Source organism: Triticum dicoccoides, chromosome 2A, assembly GCF_002162155.2.
Source record: "Triticum dicoccoides isolate Atlit2015 ecotype Zavitan chromosome 2A, WEW_v2.0, whole genome shotgun sequence".
NCBI lineage: Eukaryota > Viridiplantae > Streptophyta > Magnoliopsida > Poales > Poaceae > Triticum > Triticum dicoccoides.
The window spans coordinates 415,436,100-415,453,292 of NC_041382.1; the positions used below are offsets into that span (position 1 = coordinate 415,436,100).

General features: G+C 42.4%; 2 protein-coding genes and 1 pseudogene across 14 annotated transcripts in view; 2 read left to right on the top strand and 1 right to left on the bottom strand.

Moving 5' to 3' along the window:
• The first annotated feature begins 114 nt into the window (after nt 1–114).
• LOC119354750 lies at nt 115–2,589 on the top strand. Of its 4 annotated transcripts, none has more exons than XR_005171197.1 (4): nt 115–1,313; nt 1,649–1,751; nt 1,820–1,998; nt 2,100–2,551. XR_005171197.1 is itself a non-coding variant. In XM_037621493.1 (3 exons), exons 1-3 carry the CDS (start codon nt 1,188–1,190, stop codon nt 2,528–2,530), a joined length of 660 nt encoding a protein of 219 aa, XP_037477390.1. In that variant the 5' UTR covers nt 115–1,187; the 3' UTR covers nt 2,531–2,589. The 4 variants fall into 4 exon arrangements, 1 of the variants encoding a protein (XP_037477390.1); XR_005171198.1 differs by having other exon boundaries at nt 1,820–1,973; XR_005171196.1 differs by having other exon boundaries at nt 1,820–2,551.
• Nucleotides 2,590–6,505: 3,916 nt separating this feature from the next.
• Nucleotides 6,506–8,477, top strand: LOC119354749 (annotated as a pseudogene).
• Nucleotides 8,478–12,387: 3,910 nt separating this feature from the next.
• The window catches only part of LOC119354752, a 14,414-nt gene continuing 9,608 nt past the window's right edge, over nt 12,388–17,193 (bottom strand). Inside the window, exons 5-13 of one of the 10 annotated variants that reach the window (XR_005171202.1) lie at nt 16,366–16,452; nt 15,663–16,271; nt 15,114–15,575; nt 14,563–14,624; nt 14,367–14,466; nt 13,616–13,695; nt 13,234–13,524; nt 12,955–13,035; nt 12,388–12,806 (exon numbers count right to left, since the gene is read on the bottom strand). Coding sequence is in view for 6 of the 10 variants with exons in the window: in XM_037621498.1 (XP_037477395.1) it covers nt 13,008–13,044; nt 13,234–13,524; nt 13,616–13,695; nt 14,367–14,466; nt 14,563–14,624; nt 15,114–15,575; nt 15,663–16,271; nt 16,366–16,473 (1,749 nt within the window). In the remaining 4 variants the exon portion in view is untranslated. Of the gene's footprint in view, nt 13,045–13,233; nt 13,525–13,615; nt 13,696–14,366; nt 14,467–14,562; nt 14,625–15,113; nt 15,576–15,662; nt 16,272–16,365; nt 16,510–16,605; nt 16,658–17,193 lie in introns of all 10 variants that reach the window. The other 9 variants (XR_005171201.1, XR_005171199.1, XR_005171200.1 and 6 more) reach the window with 9 other exon arrangements.

The following is a 17,193-nucleotide window of genomic DNA, read 5'->3' on the forward strand; positions in this document are numbered from 1 at the left end:
CCCTTATATATATAGAGAGAGAGTAACACTATTTTAATTCTAGAATAATTATTCGGCACGATCGGGCCTATAAGAAGGCGCGGAGATGTTCCTGGATCTGAAAAAGCCAGCCCGCCCGAACTTCCCGTAAAAGAAAAAAAAATCCCTCGGCGCCCACCTTATCCACTCCCCCTGCGTCCTCCCACGATCCTCCCCGGCCAACCTCCCGCCGCCGTCTCCCTGGCTCCGGCGCACCTCCCGCCGCTAGCCCCACGACCCCGGCGTGCTTCCCGCCGCTGCATCCCTCGGCCCCGGTGCGCCCCCGCCGCCGCCCACCCTGGCTGTGACGCGCCTTCGCCACTACTTCGCCCACCCTGGCCCCGACGCGCCTCCATCCGCCGCCCCCCGACGCGCCTCCCGCCGCCGCCCTTCCGTTCCCGATGCGCCTCCTGCTGCCTCCCTCCACCTGCTTCGACGACGGCGCCGGCCACCTCCACCTTCTTCCACCTGCAGCCACCGGCCTCCTACCACAGCAAGCGACCGCCGCGGCCATCCTCCACCTGTCGCTGTAGCCTTCCTATCCGACCGCCTCCACGACACGCTGGCCTTCGTCTACCTCTGGCTCCGCTGCTGCCCAAGGTCGTGTGCGCGATGGCAGCCCATGTCGTTTATCGTCCTAGTTGCGTACACGCTGACGAGTGATGCCCCGATCCAGCTCCCCCATCCTCCAGCCACGGCAAGTCCAAAAGAAATACATTCAGTCTAGCAAGCTAAATGGTTGACTACCAGCCCATGCGTGGATTGGCCCCGACCTGCAGCTGGAGGAGGCCGCGACCTTCAGCTGTAGGAGACGTCGACCTACAGCTGGAGGAGGCACCGACCTTCAGCTGACAATTTTGAGGAACTAGCTACTCGGAAAATCTAACTTGACACCGTGCTTGTTTTTGTTCTTCAGAAGTTCAGGCAACTAGGTTGCTCACTAGGAAAAGCCTGAACCACCATGAACAAAAGCAATTTCATGGCTGAGGCCCAGCAAATGCAAAGCTTCGTCATCTTCATAGTAGAGAGCTTTGCTTGCTTGCTTGCTTCATGCCTACAACATGCATGCACTTTCTATATGACCAAAGAAGTCAGAGACCTCAGAGGAGGCATGTGGACTGTAAGGCAAAACAGGCACATGGACTCAAGGACTTGTACATCGGTGAAATATGAAGCATTTTTCAGGCTTCAAGTTTGAGAAGAAGATGGCATCAACGAGGAATGGAGCCGAGGGAGGTTCACAGTTGCGAACATCGCCGTCTCAACGCTTTTTGGAGCGCCCCTTGAGGAATCTGGTAAGAAACGTGGACTCTGCTCCTGCCACTGCTACGTACAAGGAGGAAATCCATGTGTTAGGTGTTTAAACTGCTAGCATAAATGTGTGGTTGATTGATTGGCAGCAATGTCAGAGCCATAAGTGAGAATACAAATGCAATAGCAAAGCTCCATGATTAGCAATTCTCAGTCATCGATCCTTCTTTTTTGTAGATGAACATTTGTAGTGAAGTAATCAATCAAATTGTTCAACAATATTTCCTCAGTATATTCCTTTTTGAGCCTCTATGTACAGACAGTTCACTGTACCTCTCTTTAAGGAAAACCAACACCTTTGTGCCACATACATGTGCAGTTGACGATTTGGCCGGCAGCAGCAACATTTCTTGGCACGTGGGTGCTGCTTTTGGCAGGCAAGCAAGCAGCAACGAGCAGCTGTAGGAAAAAGCTACTAGCAGGTGAAAAAATAATTCTAGATCAACAATGTTTTACAACACGACCTCACTTGTTCATAATTTGATTGTAGGATGTTAGATTTAGTCGACAGTTGATGGTGTCATGTCATTCCTACTATTGAATGCACTCTGAATTTGTATGGTCAATGCTATGAATTATTGAAGCGGATGGACAAGTTTGTAGAATACTCAACCAGATGTGTTAGTCTTCACACAGCAACAGAGGTCGTTTTCAAACAGCAGCACCAATGTACATCTTCTACAAACAAAAAAAAGGGAAAATATGCTAGTCTTGCTGCTTATCTACTCTTAATTTTGAACTAACAAAAAATTATTGATCTGAACTGGCAGGTGTTGATTGGCTCCTCTCACTCCCTTCGCGATGCCACTCACCTCGCGTCGCTAGACCAATGCGGTCGCTGGCAGAATCCTTTTGTTCAGTATCCAGCGCAAGCAATCTGAATCCGCACGCGCAAGCCTTCTGTTGCCGAGTCAGCCCTCCTTCTGCTGACTGCTTCTGCAGTAGCAAGTTGCGCCACCTGCACTTGTTATCACCACAAGACGTTCTACTACACCTATATGTTCTACTACGACTAAACGCCGGTGGTGGTGAAGTTCTACTACGGCTATACGCTAAGTTCTACTACAGTTGTATGTCAGCGACCATGAAAATTCTACTACAGATGTACGCCAAGTTGTACTACAGTTATACTCCTGTGTGGTTACAGGACATGTGTGTGTGTGCGCGCGCTTGTAGGATTGATGGACGTGTGTTGGCCTAAGCAATAGGCTTTCTCTCAACACTATATCCTTATATTTTTCTCTCTTGCTATTTACTTCACAAAAATGTACGCATACTTTATTTTCTCTCTAAAAACTGTGCGCACACGAGTGAAAAACCTAGAATTTCAAATTAAAAAATGATCATTTCAAAAACTATAAAAAGAAGGATTTCCCTGTTTCAAGAAAAAACCTTGGGGTTCAAATTTAAAAGACAAAGAAGATCAAAGTTTATTAGAAACCCAAGAAGGTAGAATGAAAAAACATCTCATTTTTTAAATAAAGACAGGATATTCTCCGTTAGAAAAAATCCTAGAAGTTCGATTGAAAAAATGGAGCAGTGTGATGTTTATACAAAATTCAAAATTTCCTGCTTATTAAAGAATGAAAACACGAAGTTCAAAATAAAATAACGCAGTATTTCAAAATCTTAAAATAGAACAGTTCAAAATTCATAAAAAGGATTTCACCATTTCAAAAGAAAAAACTTTCGAAGTTCAAATTTAAATAACAAAGCGGTTTAATACTTATTACAAAACTAGGAAACCAAGAAGTCCAATTTACAAAAATAGAGCAGTTCGGTATTTATAAAAAATATATTTCCTTGCTACCAAAGAAATAAAATCATGAAGTTAAATTTAAATCAAGAAATAAAAAATTGATGTATATGGAAAATCTAAAATTCTTTCCATTTCTAGGGAAAATAAAAGTATGTGGTTCAATTTAAAAAATGTTTGATGCTTATTTGAAAACATATTTTTTTCGAGGAAATAAGACTAAGAAGTTCAATTTAAAATAACATAGAAGTTCGAAGTATATAAAAAACTCAGACTTGTTGCAAGAAGTTCACGTGCACCTCCGTGCAAGGATTAGAATTTATATTGCGGGACGTCCGACCTCCAATTACATGTTTTCAAAAATGGCAAAAAATGATGTCCGACCTTCAATTGTATGTAATTCGACGTATACACAAAAATGTGACAGAAGTTCATGATGAAAACAACGAGAAGTTCAAGTACTGCAATAAATGCATTTCAGGTGAAAATAAAAGTATAAAAAATGAAAGCTTAAAAGGTTTGTTGAAAGAAGTTCAAGTGCTCTATCTGGGAAGGTTCAAAATTCTTGCGAGAGAGGTTCACCTTGTATTTCCTTGTTTCAAAACACAAAAAGGAAAAAAATGCATTTTAAAACAATTCTCTCAATCCACAAAGAAATTCAGTTATTATTTGGTAGCAATTTGATTTCAAAAAGAAAATAAAAAATTCAAATTACAATGGATAAAGTTAATGTACTACATGGTGTGTGTTTAATATGAGAAAAATGAATTAAAGGGCAATGTCCATTTTTTGTTATTATAAGTTCAAGTCCTCGGTCGGAAAAAATAAAAAAAAAGGTTTGTATAAAAGGAATATCATTTGTGTAACACTAACGAATGGATGAGAAAATTATAAACGAAAATACGTCACAGAAGTTCAACGTGAAAACAGTAGGAAGTTCAACAACTGCACTGAATGAATTTCGGATGAAAAACTTTTAAAACAATCGCGAGTATGAAAAGATGATCAACACGGGAAAGTTGTGTGTTTACAACAACTTTTCATCAATATATCACTTGCTCAATTCCGGTGAGTGGATGGAGAACTAGGATAGAAAAAAGCACATAAAAATAGAGTGAAGTTCAAGTAGACATGCCGAGAAGTTCAAGTCTTCACGTGGTGCATTTTTGAAAAATCCGTTTTGCGATAAAGACAGAATGGTGATCTCGTCGTTTTCGAAATTACTTGAAACGGATAGGAATCAGAGAAAACCGTCAACATGAAAAAGTTTCACATTTTCCGTAGCTTTTCAGCGGTATATTATTTGCCACATTCTGATAAAGTTTTAGAAATTACAGCAAACATATGTTTTTAGCCATTTTCAAAATTGACTTAAAACTGTAACGAATTGGGAGAAATAATATATACCAAAAAGTTTCGCATTTTCCCAAGCTTTCCAACGCCATATCATTTGCTGCATTCTGAATTACGGTTAAAAAATTAGCTCGAAAATACGAACTCGTGGAACTTATACCATTTTCTAAATTACTTTTAAACCGTTTAAAATTAGAAAAAACTTTTAGCGTGAAAAAGTAGAGTATTTCCATAAGCTTTCCAATGCCATATCATTTGCCTCAATTGCATTAGCCGTTTAGAAATGTCATAAAAATACGAACTCGGTTGTTTAGTTTGCGAAATTTTACGATTTGCCAAATTACTCTTTATCCATAGGGAATTAGAGAAAACATTCAATATGTGGAAGGAGCGGTTTTGCAGTAGCTTTCCAACACCATATTATTTGCCTCATTCCGATGAACGGTTTAGAAATGTGATCGAAAATACGATTCACGTTTTCTGTATGAAGAAAAAATGATTTTCAAAACTGCTCTTAAACCGCTTACATTTTGCCAAAAAATTGACTTGGGTCATGATACTTGTGTACATAGCTTTCCAACGGTGTATCACAAGCCTCATTTGGACAATGTTGGCGGAAGTTCAACCTAGCACAGGGGAAGTTCAGGTCGAACAACTCAGGCAGTAAAATTACAAAAAATGTAATTTTATCATGACCCGAGAGCAAAATCCGCCAGCGAGCGAGATTCCTATTTAAAACCGGTATTTAGTTGCTAAAAAATGTTTCTAGATTACACTAACATCATATAGAACACGATTAACCAGAATAATTCACGGGGGAAGCCACGGTTGCGAAGATAATCCGAAGGTCGGGTTCGTACAAAGGGAAGTTCAGGCGTGTTACGCAGGCAGTTCAGGTTATGATCATAATATTATTCTGATCCCGTGATCAGAATAGTGTTATATATATATATATATATATATGAGGGGGAGGCGCCTAGAAAACACAACAACATATATTAGTCGTGTGCGGCGTCTCCCTCCATAGATTACACCTCTGGTCATATCTTCGTAGTTCTTAGGCGAAGTCCTGCGCGGATCACTTTACCATCATCGTCACCACGTCGTCATGCTGATGTAACTCTCCCTCGACACTTTGCTGGATCAAGAGTTCGAGGGACGTTATCGAGCTGAACGTGTGCAGAACTCGGAGGTGTCGTATGTTCAGTGTTTGATCGGTCGGAACGAGAAGAAGTTCGACTACATCAACCGCGTTGTCGAACGCTTCCGCTTTCGGTCTACAAGGGTACGTGAACACACTCTCTCCCTCTCATTGATGTGCGTCTCCTAAATAGATCTTGCGTGAGCGTAGGAATTTTCTTAAAATTGCATGCTGCGTTTCTCAACAATTCTGCGAAACAAAAAACATGCAACAAACGGAATTGACACTGGGCACTGGACCAATATGTTAGTCCCAAAAATAATATAAAAAGTTAACAAAAGTATATGAAAGTTGTAGAATATTGGCATGAAACAATCAAAAATTATAGATACGACGAAGACGTATCAGCATCTCCAAGCTTAATTGCTACTCATCCTCAAGTAGGTAAATGATAAAAAAAATGTTTTTGATATGAAACGCTACCTAGCATAATCCTTCCTACTTTGGGTTCTTAGCATGACAACTTTTTAATTGTCTACTACAAATCATCACTAGGTGGTATACAAATATGGATGTATATTTTACGATAATTTTATACCTACATAAATTTTACACTATCCTTTCAACCGATTAATCTCTCCTCCCCTGAATTTTAGGGGGTGAGCCTCTCCCTCCCCCTACACCCAATAATAACCCTAATGTTAGACAGACCGTTAATTCTTTATTTTTTATTACTTCTATTCGTTGTATTGTCATGACTGAAGATGAATAAATCAGAAGTTTCTACTATTTTTAAAAATACAGGTTGTATTTCCTATAAAAAAGAAAAGAAAAGAAAGATTCACTCGAGACTTTCCCATCTGACATCTCTTACTCTTAACAGTTTGAGTGGGGCCGGGAGGCAGTGAGAACGGACAAGAGAGCCGAAGCAGTACTTGTCGCATTCCTCCTCTTGTTCCGTCCCCAGCAAAAACTCCTCCGACATGCCGCCGGCGACGGCGCTGATGGACGATGTGGTCGTGGAGATCCTGCTCCGCCTCCCGCCCGACGAGCCCGGGTGCCTCGTCCGCGCCTGCCTCGTCTCCAAGCCCTGGCGCCGCCTCCTCACGGGTAACGCTTTCCTCCGCAGCTACCGCAAGTTCCACGGGGCACCGCCCATGCTGGGATTCCTCCACCGCCTCTACGACGAGGATCCCTGCGTCGCCCGATTCGTCCCCACCGCGAAGTCCTTCCGCCCGCCACGCACCGACCGCCGCTGCTGGTACGCACTCGATGCCCGCCATGGCCGAGCCCTCTTCTACGATTCAGAATCAGAACAGAAGCCTGCTGAGTTCGTCGTCTGGGACCCCGTCACCGACGGGCACCGGAGGATTCCCCTTCCCGAGACCCCCAAGTCCTGGAACGCGGCGGTGCTCTGCGCCGTAGATGGCTGCGACCACCTCGACTGCCATGGCGACGACCCCTTCCTTGTGGCATTCGTGGGCACCGACAAGGAGGAGGGGATCTGGATCACGTCCGCGTGCTTCTACTCGTCGGAAGCGAGTTCATGGAGCAGCACGAGCTTTGTTGAGCATCCGGATGCTTCCATCGAGATGCAGCCAAGCGCCCTCTCGGGAAATGCAGTCTACTTCCTCTGCGATCCGAGCACGCGAATTCTGCAATGCGACTTTGTTGGCGAGAGGAAGCTATCGGTGATTGACCGGCCGGACGTGCATGAGAATAACATCGTCCTCATAACAGCGGAGGACGGCACACTGGGATTTGCAGGCGTGCAGGAATCCAGCATCTACCTCTGGTCCATGGAAGTCGATCCCGATGGAGCTGCAGCGTGGGTACAACATCGTGTCGTCGACCTCGGGAAGCTGCTCACCTCTCGCGCCCTCATGATCACGCCCGATGTGAGTGGTTTCGCCGAAGGCGTCGGTGTCATTTTCGTGAGGACTATTGTTGGCCTGTTCACCATCGAGCTCAAGTCCGGCCGAGTAAGAAAGGTGTCCAGCAGGGGAAGCGTCTGCACTGCCATTCCCTACACCAGCTTCTACACTCCAGGTACTAGCATCGTGTTTGGATATTTATTTAGTTATGAATTGGGAATTTTTGGTCAGAGTCTCAGAGACCATAGTACAAGTACGTAGTATTTTTGTTGGCAAGCAACATAAAAATATGGATGATGGTATCTGTGCTGGAACATGAACTAGATAAGTATAACCGGGAACTTGTATATGTTGTCTCCTTTGTACTCCCTCCGTCGCATAATATAGGAGCGTTTTTGACACTATGTAGTGTCAAAAAAGTGTCAAAAACGCTTATATTATGGGACAGAGGGAGTAGTTTGTACTCAACCTGAAGCACACCTTCCAAACTCAATCATTTGTATGTCCCAATTTTCATTCTTCGTAGAAGTGAAGTTTTAGCAATGGCATGCTTATGCTTCTTCTTTTTTTCTTTACGAAATGCAGCTGCGCTGCTTCCATTCAATTAGCTGACATGCTTATGATTTTTGTGACTCATATCTTTGCAGATCGTGCTATTCGTCAATTGAACGCCAGTGATGATGCATTGATACATCTGTCGACATGAACCTGCTGGTGCTGGTTTCTTGCATAGCTCGTGCTTAAATAAGTGGTTTATCTTCAGCTGTGTAGTTTAAATAAGAGAGGAGCAAGTCCGCTTGATCAATCTAGAAAAGTGGAAGTCACTGTAATCAACCAACTAGATTTGTTTCTAGTTGGGAGGTTGAAATGAGAAAAGAGAAACGCGTGGTCAATTAGTATGTCTTCTCATTCAGCTGTTTGTAATCGTGGGTGAGTTCAACATGTCAGGTTTACATTTATGCCTGCTCGAGTAAATGCCATTTCAACGTGTCCTGTGCTGTAGAGGTACCGTTTTCTCTGAATATATTGATGTCAAAGTCATCAGAAAGCTGCATGTTAATTACTCGAGACCACTATGGGGAGAATTGCATCAAGATGAGGAAGGTACGGGTCTGCACTCTGCAGTGTAAATGCGGTTTCAGAAGCCTGTATTATAAACTGTAATACATCTTACATTTGGTATGCCAACCTAAATTTCCAATTAAGTACCTATATTATGTTGTGTATGCGCAAATTCAAGTGTCTGTGTGAAGGTCCCATTTGTTGTTTAACAGAATCATTTGTGCAATGCTGTGGGTGGACCATAATTTTCTTTGTGTTGTGATGGCCGGTTCGTTGCAGAGGAGCTCTGCTCTAGCAGTAGAAATGGAACTGCTGCTCCAGATCAAGGATTACAAATGAAGCGACCTGTTAAATCAACAGAGACTAGCTAGAAACATTGCCTTGTTCCAATCTTGAAGATTATTACAGATTTCCAGTCTTGATTATGGCGACAGATTTAGCGGAGCAGGTGTGAGGCTCAACGGTGATCTTAAAACAGGGTTTCTTCACTCTTCAGTAGAGGAAAGACTGCAGGAAGGATTGCAAGGGGAGTAAAATAACATGGAAGATAGTTTATGATTGTCATGCCACCCATCCGCCCCTCTCTGGGTTGGGTTTTACTAACATGAACACAACCCAGAGCCATGACAAATTACTACACTACTAGAAGCGCATCTAACAAGCGCTGAAATTGGGCTACAAAGCAAGATTACACGACGACGACGACGACTGTAGTAAGGGACCAATCCCATGTGTTGTTGCTACTTGCTAGTCCACTAGCGGGCCTTCTTCATGAAGTAGCAAGGGATCGGGAGCTCGCTCGGATCCGGGGGCACGACGCTCATGAACGTCGGGCCAGCGAACAGTTGCTCTGTCTCCGGAGCAGCTTCCTTGTCGACCGGAGCCTTGGGCTTCTTGTCACACCGATCGGTGGAAGGAGCGCGGCTGGCAGGCCTCTTGACAGCGCTCCAGCTTGTTCGGGACTCCTCGCGACCGGCGCGGTCACCGCCGCCCATGCCCAATGCCACGCGTCCGGCACGATCACCGCCGTCCGTGTCCGATGCCACGCGTCCGGCACGGTCGCCGCCGCCCATGTCCGATGCCACGCGTCTGACTCGCTCGCCTCCGCTCATCTCCGACAGCACGCGTCCGACGCGCTCACCGCCGGTCAAGTCCGACGCGGCGGCCAGAATCATAAATTTGTTATCTATCCATCTCCGGCTCGCCGACGCACGGCCAGGCTTCCCGTCCGTCCGCGATGTCTTGAGCAACGTAGCGATTGGGGCCGACGGTGGGGTTGGCAGCAGCGCAGGAAGAACCGCGGCCATCTTGATCTTGCCCTGTCAAGAACAGAGACAAAAGACCAAGGAAGCAGAAAAGGGGACGAAAAGCACGAACCCTAATTCGATCGGATCGACGGAGGAAGAAGAAGGCGACTTACTCGATTTGATCTTCGTGTTCCGCCGATCACCTTGCCGCCCAACGCGAGAGCTTCGAAACGAAAGCGAAAGCCGGGGTGCGTATGTGGTTCCAGTATCTACGTATTTCTAGATCCGGACCTAGGTATTTGTAATTGTCTAGGTCGGTCGTATCTGTACGTCGTATTTCTAGATCTGACCTGCGTACATATCCTAGGTCTTTTTTTTTTTGAGAATCTCCTACGATGATAGGTAGCCGGCTCGGACCGGGACTCCTATTTCCCAACCCGTGCGGTGGAAAGCGAGGCCGCGCCCCGTCGCTCGAACTTGGGCCGGCCCAGCTACGTGGCAGGCCTTCCCTAAATTTTTTCGTTTATTTTTGTTTGTTATTTTTATTTTCTGTTTTTTCTTTTTTAGCTTCTTTAAAATTCTTCGAGATTTTAAAAAATTCCTTTGTTTAAAAAATATCAATTAAGTTTTAAAAAAAGTTCCAAAATTCAAAAACTGTTCGTGAGTCCAAAATTTGTTCTCAAATTGAAAAAATGCTCTTAAATTTGAAAGTTATTATCTAATTTTAAAGTCCTTGCATTGAAAAAAAGGGCCATAGAACTTTGTTGTAAGTTTCATGCCTGTCTTGATACCAAATGCTGCAAGTCTGTAAGGCTGCATCTTTAAATAAAGAATATCTCCCACATTGTATTGTCTATAGGTTATGTTTCTATCTGCATACTTTTTCATCCTTTCTTGTGCTACTAGAAGGTTGTGTTTGAGTTGAGCCATCATAGTTTCTTTTTTCTGGAGAAAAGTTTGGGCATCAGCATCTATTGGTCTGGGTACTGAGACTTCACCAATCATAGGTGGAGGAAATCCATACATGCACTGAAATGGAGTAAATTTTGTTGCAATGTGATAAGTGGTATTGAACCGCCACTCTGCCAAGAACAACCAGGAGCACCAGTTCTTGGGCTCATTAAATGCCATACTTCTCAAATAATTTTCCAGACATTGATTAACTCTCTCTGTCTAGCCATCACTTTGAGGATGGTGGGCAGTGCTCACTGTGTGGACCCATTGTTGAAGTTCTGAGTTGCCATCTTATTCTGCTGATGCTTACAGAACTATATTGTACTTGTTATATTCACATATTTTACCATTCTGTCAAGGTGACCAATAAAAGATAATGATGGATTGGGAATCTGGTATGTCCGATTGGTAAAATTGTTGAGAGTTTTGGACCCACTTTAGTTTGCTTCACAATGTCTTTAGCGGCGCGAATCTTGCGTCATAACAACTTATTTTATTTTATTTTTGAAATGGAGGCAAAAGATTTGCCTCATCCATTAAATAAAAAAAGAATAGAGTTTGTTACAAGGTACACTTTTACACGGCATGGATGATTACTCACACAAAATAATGTTCCCTAATTTTTTAGCTCCCGTGGTGATCCAAAGGTTTGCCTCGCAGATGATGTTGTTTAGCAAGATTGGTGGTGGGGCGCTCTTGTTTCAAAAAACACGGGCATTCCGCTCGTTCCAAATGGTCCATGACACAAGCATGATTAGAGAGGCCATGGCCTTCCTGTTGGGGACTCAAGATGACTGGTAATCTGGTGTGTCCAATTAATTTGCTGTGTTTTAGTTTTGAGTCTGGATTGGTGGAAATAGTGTGTTGCTTACTGAAGTACTTGCATTGAAGTCTAACCACATTTTGATTTACTTTTATAAGGTTTGTCCTTGGGTGGCCGAAAGGTACATGTATTGTCATGCACATATATCTACAGACCACAAACTGCAGTTACATATACAACTCTTCCCTGTAGTACTGACTTGCTACTACCTCTGTTTCCGACCCTTGGAACTGCCTTTCAACTCATTGTACCCATGTACGTACCTGTGTTGTAGAGGTACTGTTTTCTCTCGAAGGGTCGAAGCTGATCAATGAGTTGAAAGGCAGGTACTGTTTTCTCTGAATATATTGATGTCAAAATAATCAGAAAGCTGCATGTGAGTGCCAGGATGGCGGAAAATTGCATCAAGATGAGGAGGTACAGCCTGCAGTGTAAATGCGGTTTCAGGCGAGATGAATCATAGCCTGTAATATGCATGCATTCATCGGAGTATCTATAAACTATAAAACATCTGACATTTGGTATGACAACCTAAATTTCCATTTAAGTACCTATAGTATGTTGTGTATGCACAAATTCAAGTGTTGTTGCTGACTGAATCATTTGTGCTATGTTGTGGGTGGACCATACCTTTCTTCCTGTTCTGATTCTGATGGCCCGTGCCATGCCCAATGGAAGCTTTTAACTCGCGGATTTTCTAATTCTCATATATAGCAAAAGCAAGGTATGAAGATAAAGCGAAAGAACCAATTGCCACTAAACCAGTACCACTTAAGCTAGGTGAAGAAGGTACCTACAAAATATCAACAGCACTTCACTTTTGGTGCAGCGCAGAATCTACAATGTCATGATTGTGTGCAGCCTGACGCCACAAACTTCCTTATCTGTAAGATTCAGCCAATTCAGATGGTACACCAGATCATAAACTTTTTCACGAATACGCTTTGGAGCGTATCTTTGCATTGATAGAGGGGAGAAAGTACAGAGAAGCGACCTAGCCACGTACAGAAGCTGGCGTGGCCGGGACGCTTGGTGAGCAGAGGACAGAGGGGATGCTCAGCCCCAAAAACATCAGTTCAAGTTACAGGGATTAATGCATTAACTCCTGTGGCTCCGGCAGCTGCCCAGGAGCGAGCTTCCTCCATGATCGCGCGAACAAGGTCCGAGGTAGAGGGCATGATCTTGTCGAAGACTGCAGCATTGCGGTATTGCCAGAGTGACCAGGCAATGAGGGTGGCAACGGAGACCAGGCCGCACCGCAGAGAGGCTGGAGAAGCGTCCAAGACCGTGGACAACCAATCGGAGAAACCAGATCATAAACTGAAGTACTAATTAAAAGTTGTAGTTACCAAATGAATTGTGTGAGCCAATATATACACATGTAACCAGCAAAGGAAGTTACAGTATCTGATTACCAAATATTCAACCACAGAAATGGTAGCGTGTCACCGGGTGCAACTTAATTGTTTCAGTACTGCACACAGAGCTCCTCAAATCTGGACAAGCTGCAAAAAAACATTATCTATATGCGCATTTTGAGTAAAAGGTACTCCCTCCGTCCCATAATGTAAGACGTTTTTTGACACTACACTAGTATGGGACGGAGGGAGTGGTTGAATAAAAAAAGGCGAAAGTAGAAGCGAAACAAATATATCACTGAACTAAGCAGGGAAAAGATCATCATGGTCACGGACCTTTTAAGCAGAGGCTTTGGATTGTAAGGGAATAAATCTTTCTTATGAAGATCCTCCAAAGTTCGCTTTAACGAAAGGAGACACACTTTAGCACTCAGGAAAAGCTGTTCTTTGCTCTTATTTTCCTTGTCATGAGAGGAACCCAACTTAGTGCCTTCCATTGAGCTGCCAGTTAAACTATTTATATTTTTCAAGGTTCTTTGCCTTTTACAGTTGAATTTTTGTATTTGTGCCTCGTAAACTGAATCATCGACAAAAGCATCCCAACACCCGGATACCAGTCGTAAGCACCTGAGAACAGAGACATAGACATCACATTGGGGAGCCTACACGTGTCTGTCATTTGACTGTATCAGAAAAAATATGGAAGCTACTAACTGACCGTAATAGATACTGGGCACAATGCACACCTACATCTTTAGATATGAGATAATCAACAAGTACCAAGTGATCATAGTGCAACTGCAAAATAAATACAATAAACAATTAACAACTCAAAATGTATATTATACAGTCAAACAGGAGAATGAATTTGGATGATCTATAGAAAAGAAATGACTCATGGGTCAGCAAACTCAGGAGTCCTAAATAACACATTTGGTAAGTGTCGTTACAAATTGCCGAACACTCTAATAAAAATATATTTATTTGTACTTATGTGCAAACTGCAACACATTCCTACAATCTGAAGTTATAGACCATCTGAAATTTACCCATGCCTACAGTCTCACACTCACTTAGAAAACCAGTATGCTTAAGTTGAGTACGTGATAGTAACAAGAGATGATTTACCTCTAGCTATGGTAGCTGATGTACACTTATCCGGACCTATTATCTTGATTGTTATTAGAGCCCTAACGAATTAGCTGCCTACTTACTCTATGGAGTGCAGTAACCAGAATTCCTCAGCTAAAAAATCATTATAGGATGGCATCTCCTATCCTGTACTGCATAAACTACTGGAAGCTTGTTGCTACATCTTTAATAACACGTCACCAAGAAACCATGACAGCATGAAGCTATTTGCACAATCAAATGAACAAGAACTGAATGTCATAATACTGCTTTGCAGTGATAAATGAGCATCTAGCAAATCTAGCAGAATAAGATGTATAACATGTTGACTGACTCACCAATGAAAGCCATTGATGAAAAATATGAACTGGGTCAAAAACTACGGAGAACAGTTTGGCACCAATAAGTTCAGACGTCCATTTAGTTTCCATCTTATCTCTGCAAATTTGGATAGAAGGTGGTAATTATATAAACATACCTACAGTCTGGATAACTTTCCATTATGAAATATTATATGGTATATCTTCTGCTTACATTGCCAACGAAATAAGTGGAGCATCCAAAAGCTGCAAGAGAATGATGAATAACATATCGTCCTGCAATATGAAGGAGCATATGCCCAATACTATAACATTTACTCAAACACGAGGAATACATGTTAACACTAATAAAACAAAGCATTAAGAAGATAAAGGCTTCAGCATTTGGCCTGAAGTACAATTTACATTGGACGAACGGGGACAGGAGAGGAGAGGAACTGTATGTGCAAAGAAAAACATTAGCAAATTTGAGGTATAATGAGCATGATATCAAGATGTACTCAACACAGAAAGCAACCCCCTAGCAATGTGCACTAATATAGATCCAAATACTCTACTGTAAAGAAACAAACTACCTGCAAAAGCTGACAACAATCACTTATGAAGACAAACAGAATCAGAAATGCATGAGTATGAACATGAAACCCAACTTATCTAGTACCTACAAGACATAACGAAAACCGACCAACTCACACAGAAGCTCGTTTTGTCATTGAACAATGAACAAAGTTAATGAGATTTCTGGCATTTAGAGCAGAAGCATACCTCCTCCATATATAACTGCAGAAAGCATAAAACAATGTCTGTTGATGATTTTGAGTCCAAAATCTTGTCTAAGCAACATCTCTGAAACCAAACTGAGATTTCTGATAAGCCAAAATAGTTGCAATTATCAGTGCAGCCTTCCCCCTTGTGACAACATTGATCTCTCTTACATGAACATTTCAGTCTACTATCATTTCCACTGCAAGCCAAGACTATCGAACAACTAAGAAACAAATACATAGCCTGCCTTTGTAAGTGCCGAGTAGATTTATCCTGAAGCTCGCCCAAACCTACACCACTTAACAAAAATGGGGATCCTTCTAAACAGTTCTCCAGTTTAGTGCTATGTTGGAACATAGGTTCATGGAGTGGACTCTGAAAGTGGCGTCGAAGTAATTTCAGCAAACAAACAACATGTGAGCAGTTCTGCTGTATGTGAGGCTTAAGCCTTATCATTAACATCTGCATCGAGAAAGCAATGATGATGAGTACTTGGTTACAGATTGTTTCAACTTCGTAAGAAAAGATTGCTGAATGTATGAAAACTACCAATATTTTGTGCTTTGAATACTGAGAGAGACTTTTTGGGATATCCTGTTGCTCTTGTAAGAAAGTTGCTAATCTAGGAATGACATCTGCAAGTTCCACAAATATATCTCGTAGGTCTGTGTCTTCTGTGTCACTTTGCTCAACTAAAGAGCACAAGAGCTGGAGGAGACTGCCTGACACAATTCCAAACTGTGCAGAATCTTTAGTCAAACTATGCCGGTCATCTGTGACAATGCTTACAACTTTCCCGGCATTGAGTCGGTAACCAGGATCCCAATGTAACTTCTGAATATGATGAATGGACAGGCAAATGAAGTCATCTTTCAGTTCAGAGTCATTGAGTTTCAGAAGCTTCAGAATAATGTGTAGTACTCGAAAGAGGCAAGTCATTATCTGCCTATTGGTATTGACACATCGTAGTTTGAGTACTGCTATAAAGCTTGTAATACTGGTGCTTTCAGTCGTAGTGTCTTGACTTATGCTTTCCGCAGCAGAGGAACAACCAACAGAACCTTTGGTGGCATTAATTGTAGAATGATTATGAGCGCATGTTGATACCGTGTGTATAGCTGCCCAGACCAGCTCAACAAACTGAATCCAAACGGCTTCCTATGAACACAACAACAGATACAATAATAAATAAATAATTCTATAGAGAAACTTATGCACCATAAAAACAAGGAGAAGAGCATGAGCAGCATACAAACTTCATTAGGGAATTAGAGATGGCCATCAAGATATTCCCAGCTGAGTGCTTAATATAATCACTACATAGATGAAGTAAGCCAACCTGAAAAGGATGGGGTAACATAGAAGTTCAGTAGCTTATGAGCCATGATACTCCGGGCTGCAATAATACATAAAGTAAGATAAATAACAACACACTAGCCAATATTCATAATATGAATTTAAGTGGATGGTGTATAAGAACAATGAAAATCACCAAGGCAAAAGGTTATGCCAAGCCGAGCATATTGACAGCAGCACACACAGTTCTGCACATGCTAGATGTTAGATGGGGTGGCAAATTGGCATGAATAGGATGCACACCCAAAACATTATGCCAAATTGCCACTTCAACAATAAATAATATCTTCATTATAAACCTAAAAGCAGCGAGTCCAACAAATAGCCTGATGTGATGCCACCACAAATTATCAATCTAATACTGAAATAATAAAGGACTCAAAGTTCCACAAGTTCCTCAGGTTAATTATTGGTGCAATGTTGATGTTATCCATTGTCATGTAGGTAGGTTTAGTTTGGACACGCCAACGCTACTTATGGACCAAACGATAAGATTGATACATATTCCGAAACTGTGAGCTTCACCCTTGCTCTTCTCCTCATGTCAAAAGTAATTACTAAAAAATGTCAAAGCAGGAGGTTGCAAAATAAAATGTAGCCAAGTTCTATTATTAGAAAAGAAAACACAACATGAGTGTTATTAGTTACTGACGCCTGATAGAAAAATAACTTTCAAAAAGGTACTACTGCCCAAAAACCTTGATGGGTATATGATGCTTGTGCA

Excerpts from the sequence above, each read along its gene's own strand:
- LOC119354750 (XM_037621493.1), top strand. The coding sequence starts at position 1,188 with ATGAAGCATTTTTCAGGCTTCAAGTTTGAGAAGAAGATGGCATCAACG. Across the intron at positions 1,314-1,648 it reads AGCGCCCCTTGAGGAATCTG|TTGACGATTTGGCCGGCAGC; the intron begins GTAAGAAACGTG and ends ATACATGTGCAG. Across the intron at positions 1,752-2,099 it reads TAGGAAAAAGCTACTAGCAG|GTGTTGATTGGCTCCTCTCA; the intron begins GTGAAAAAATAA and ends CTGAACTGGCAG.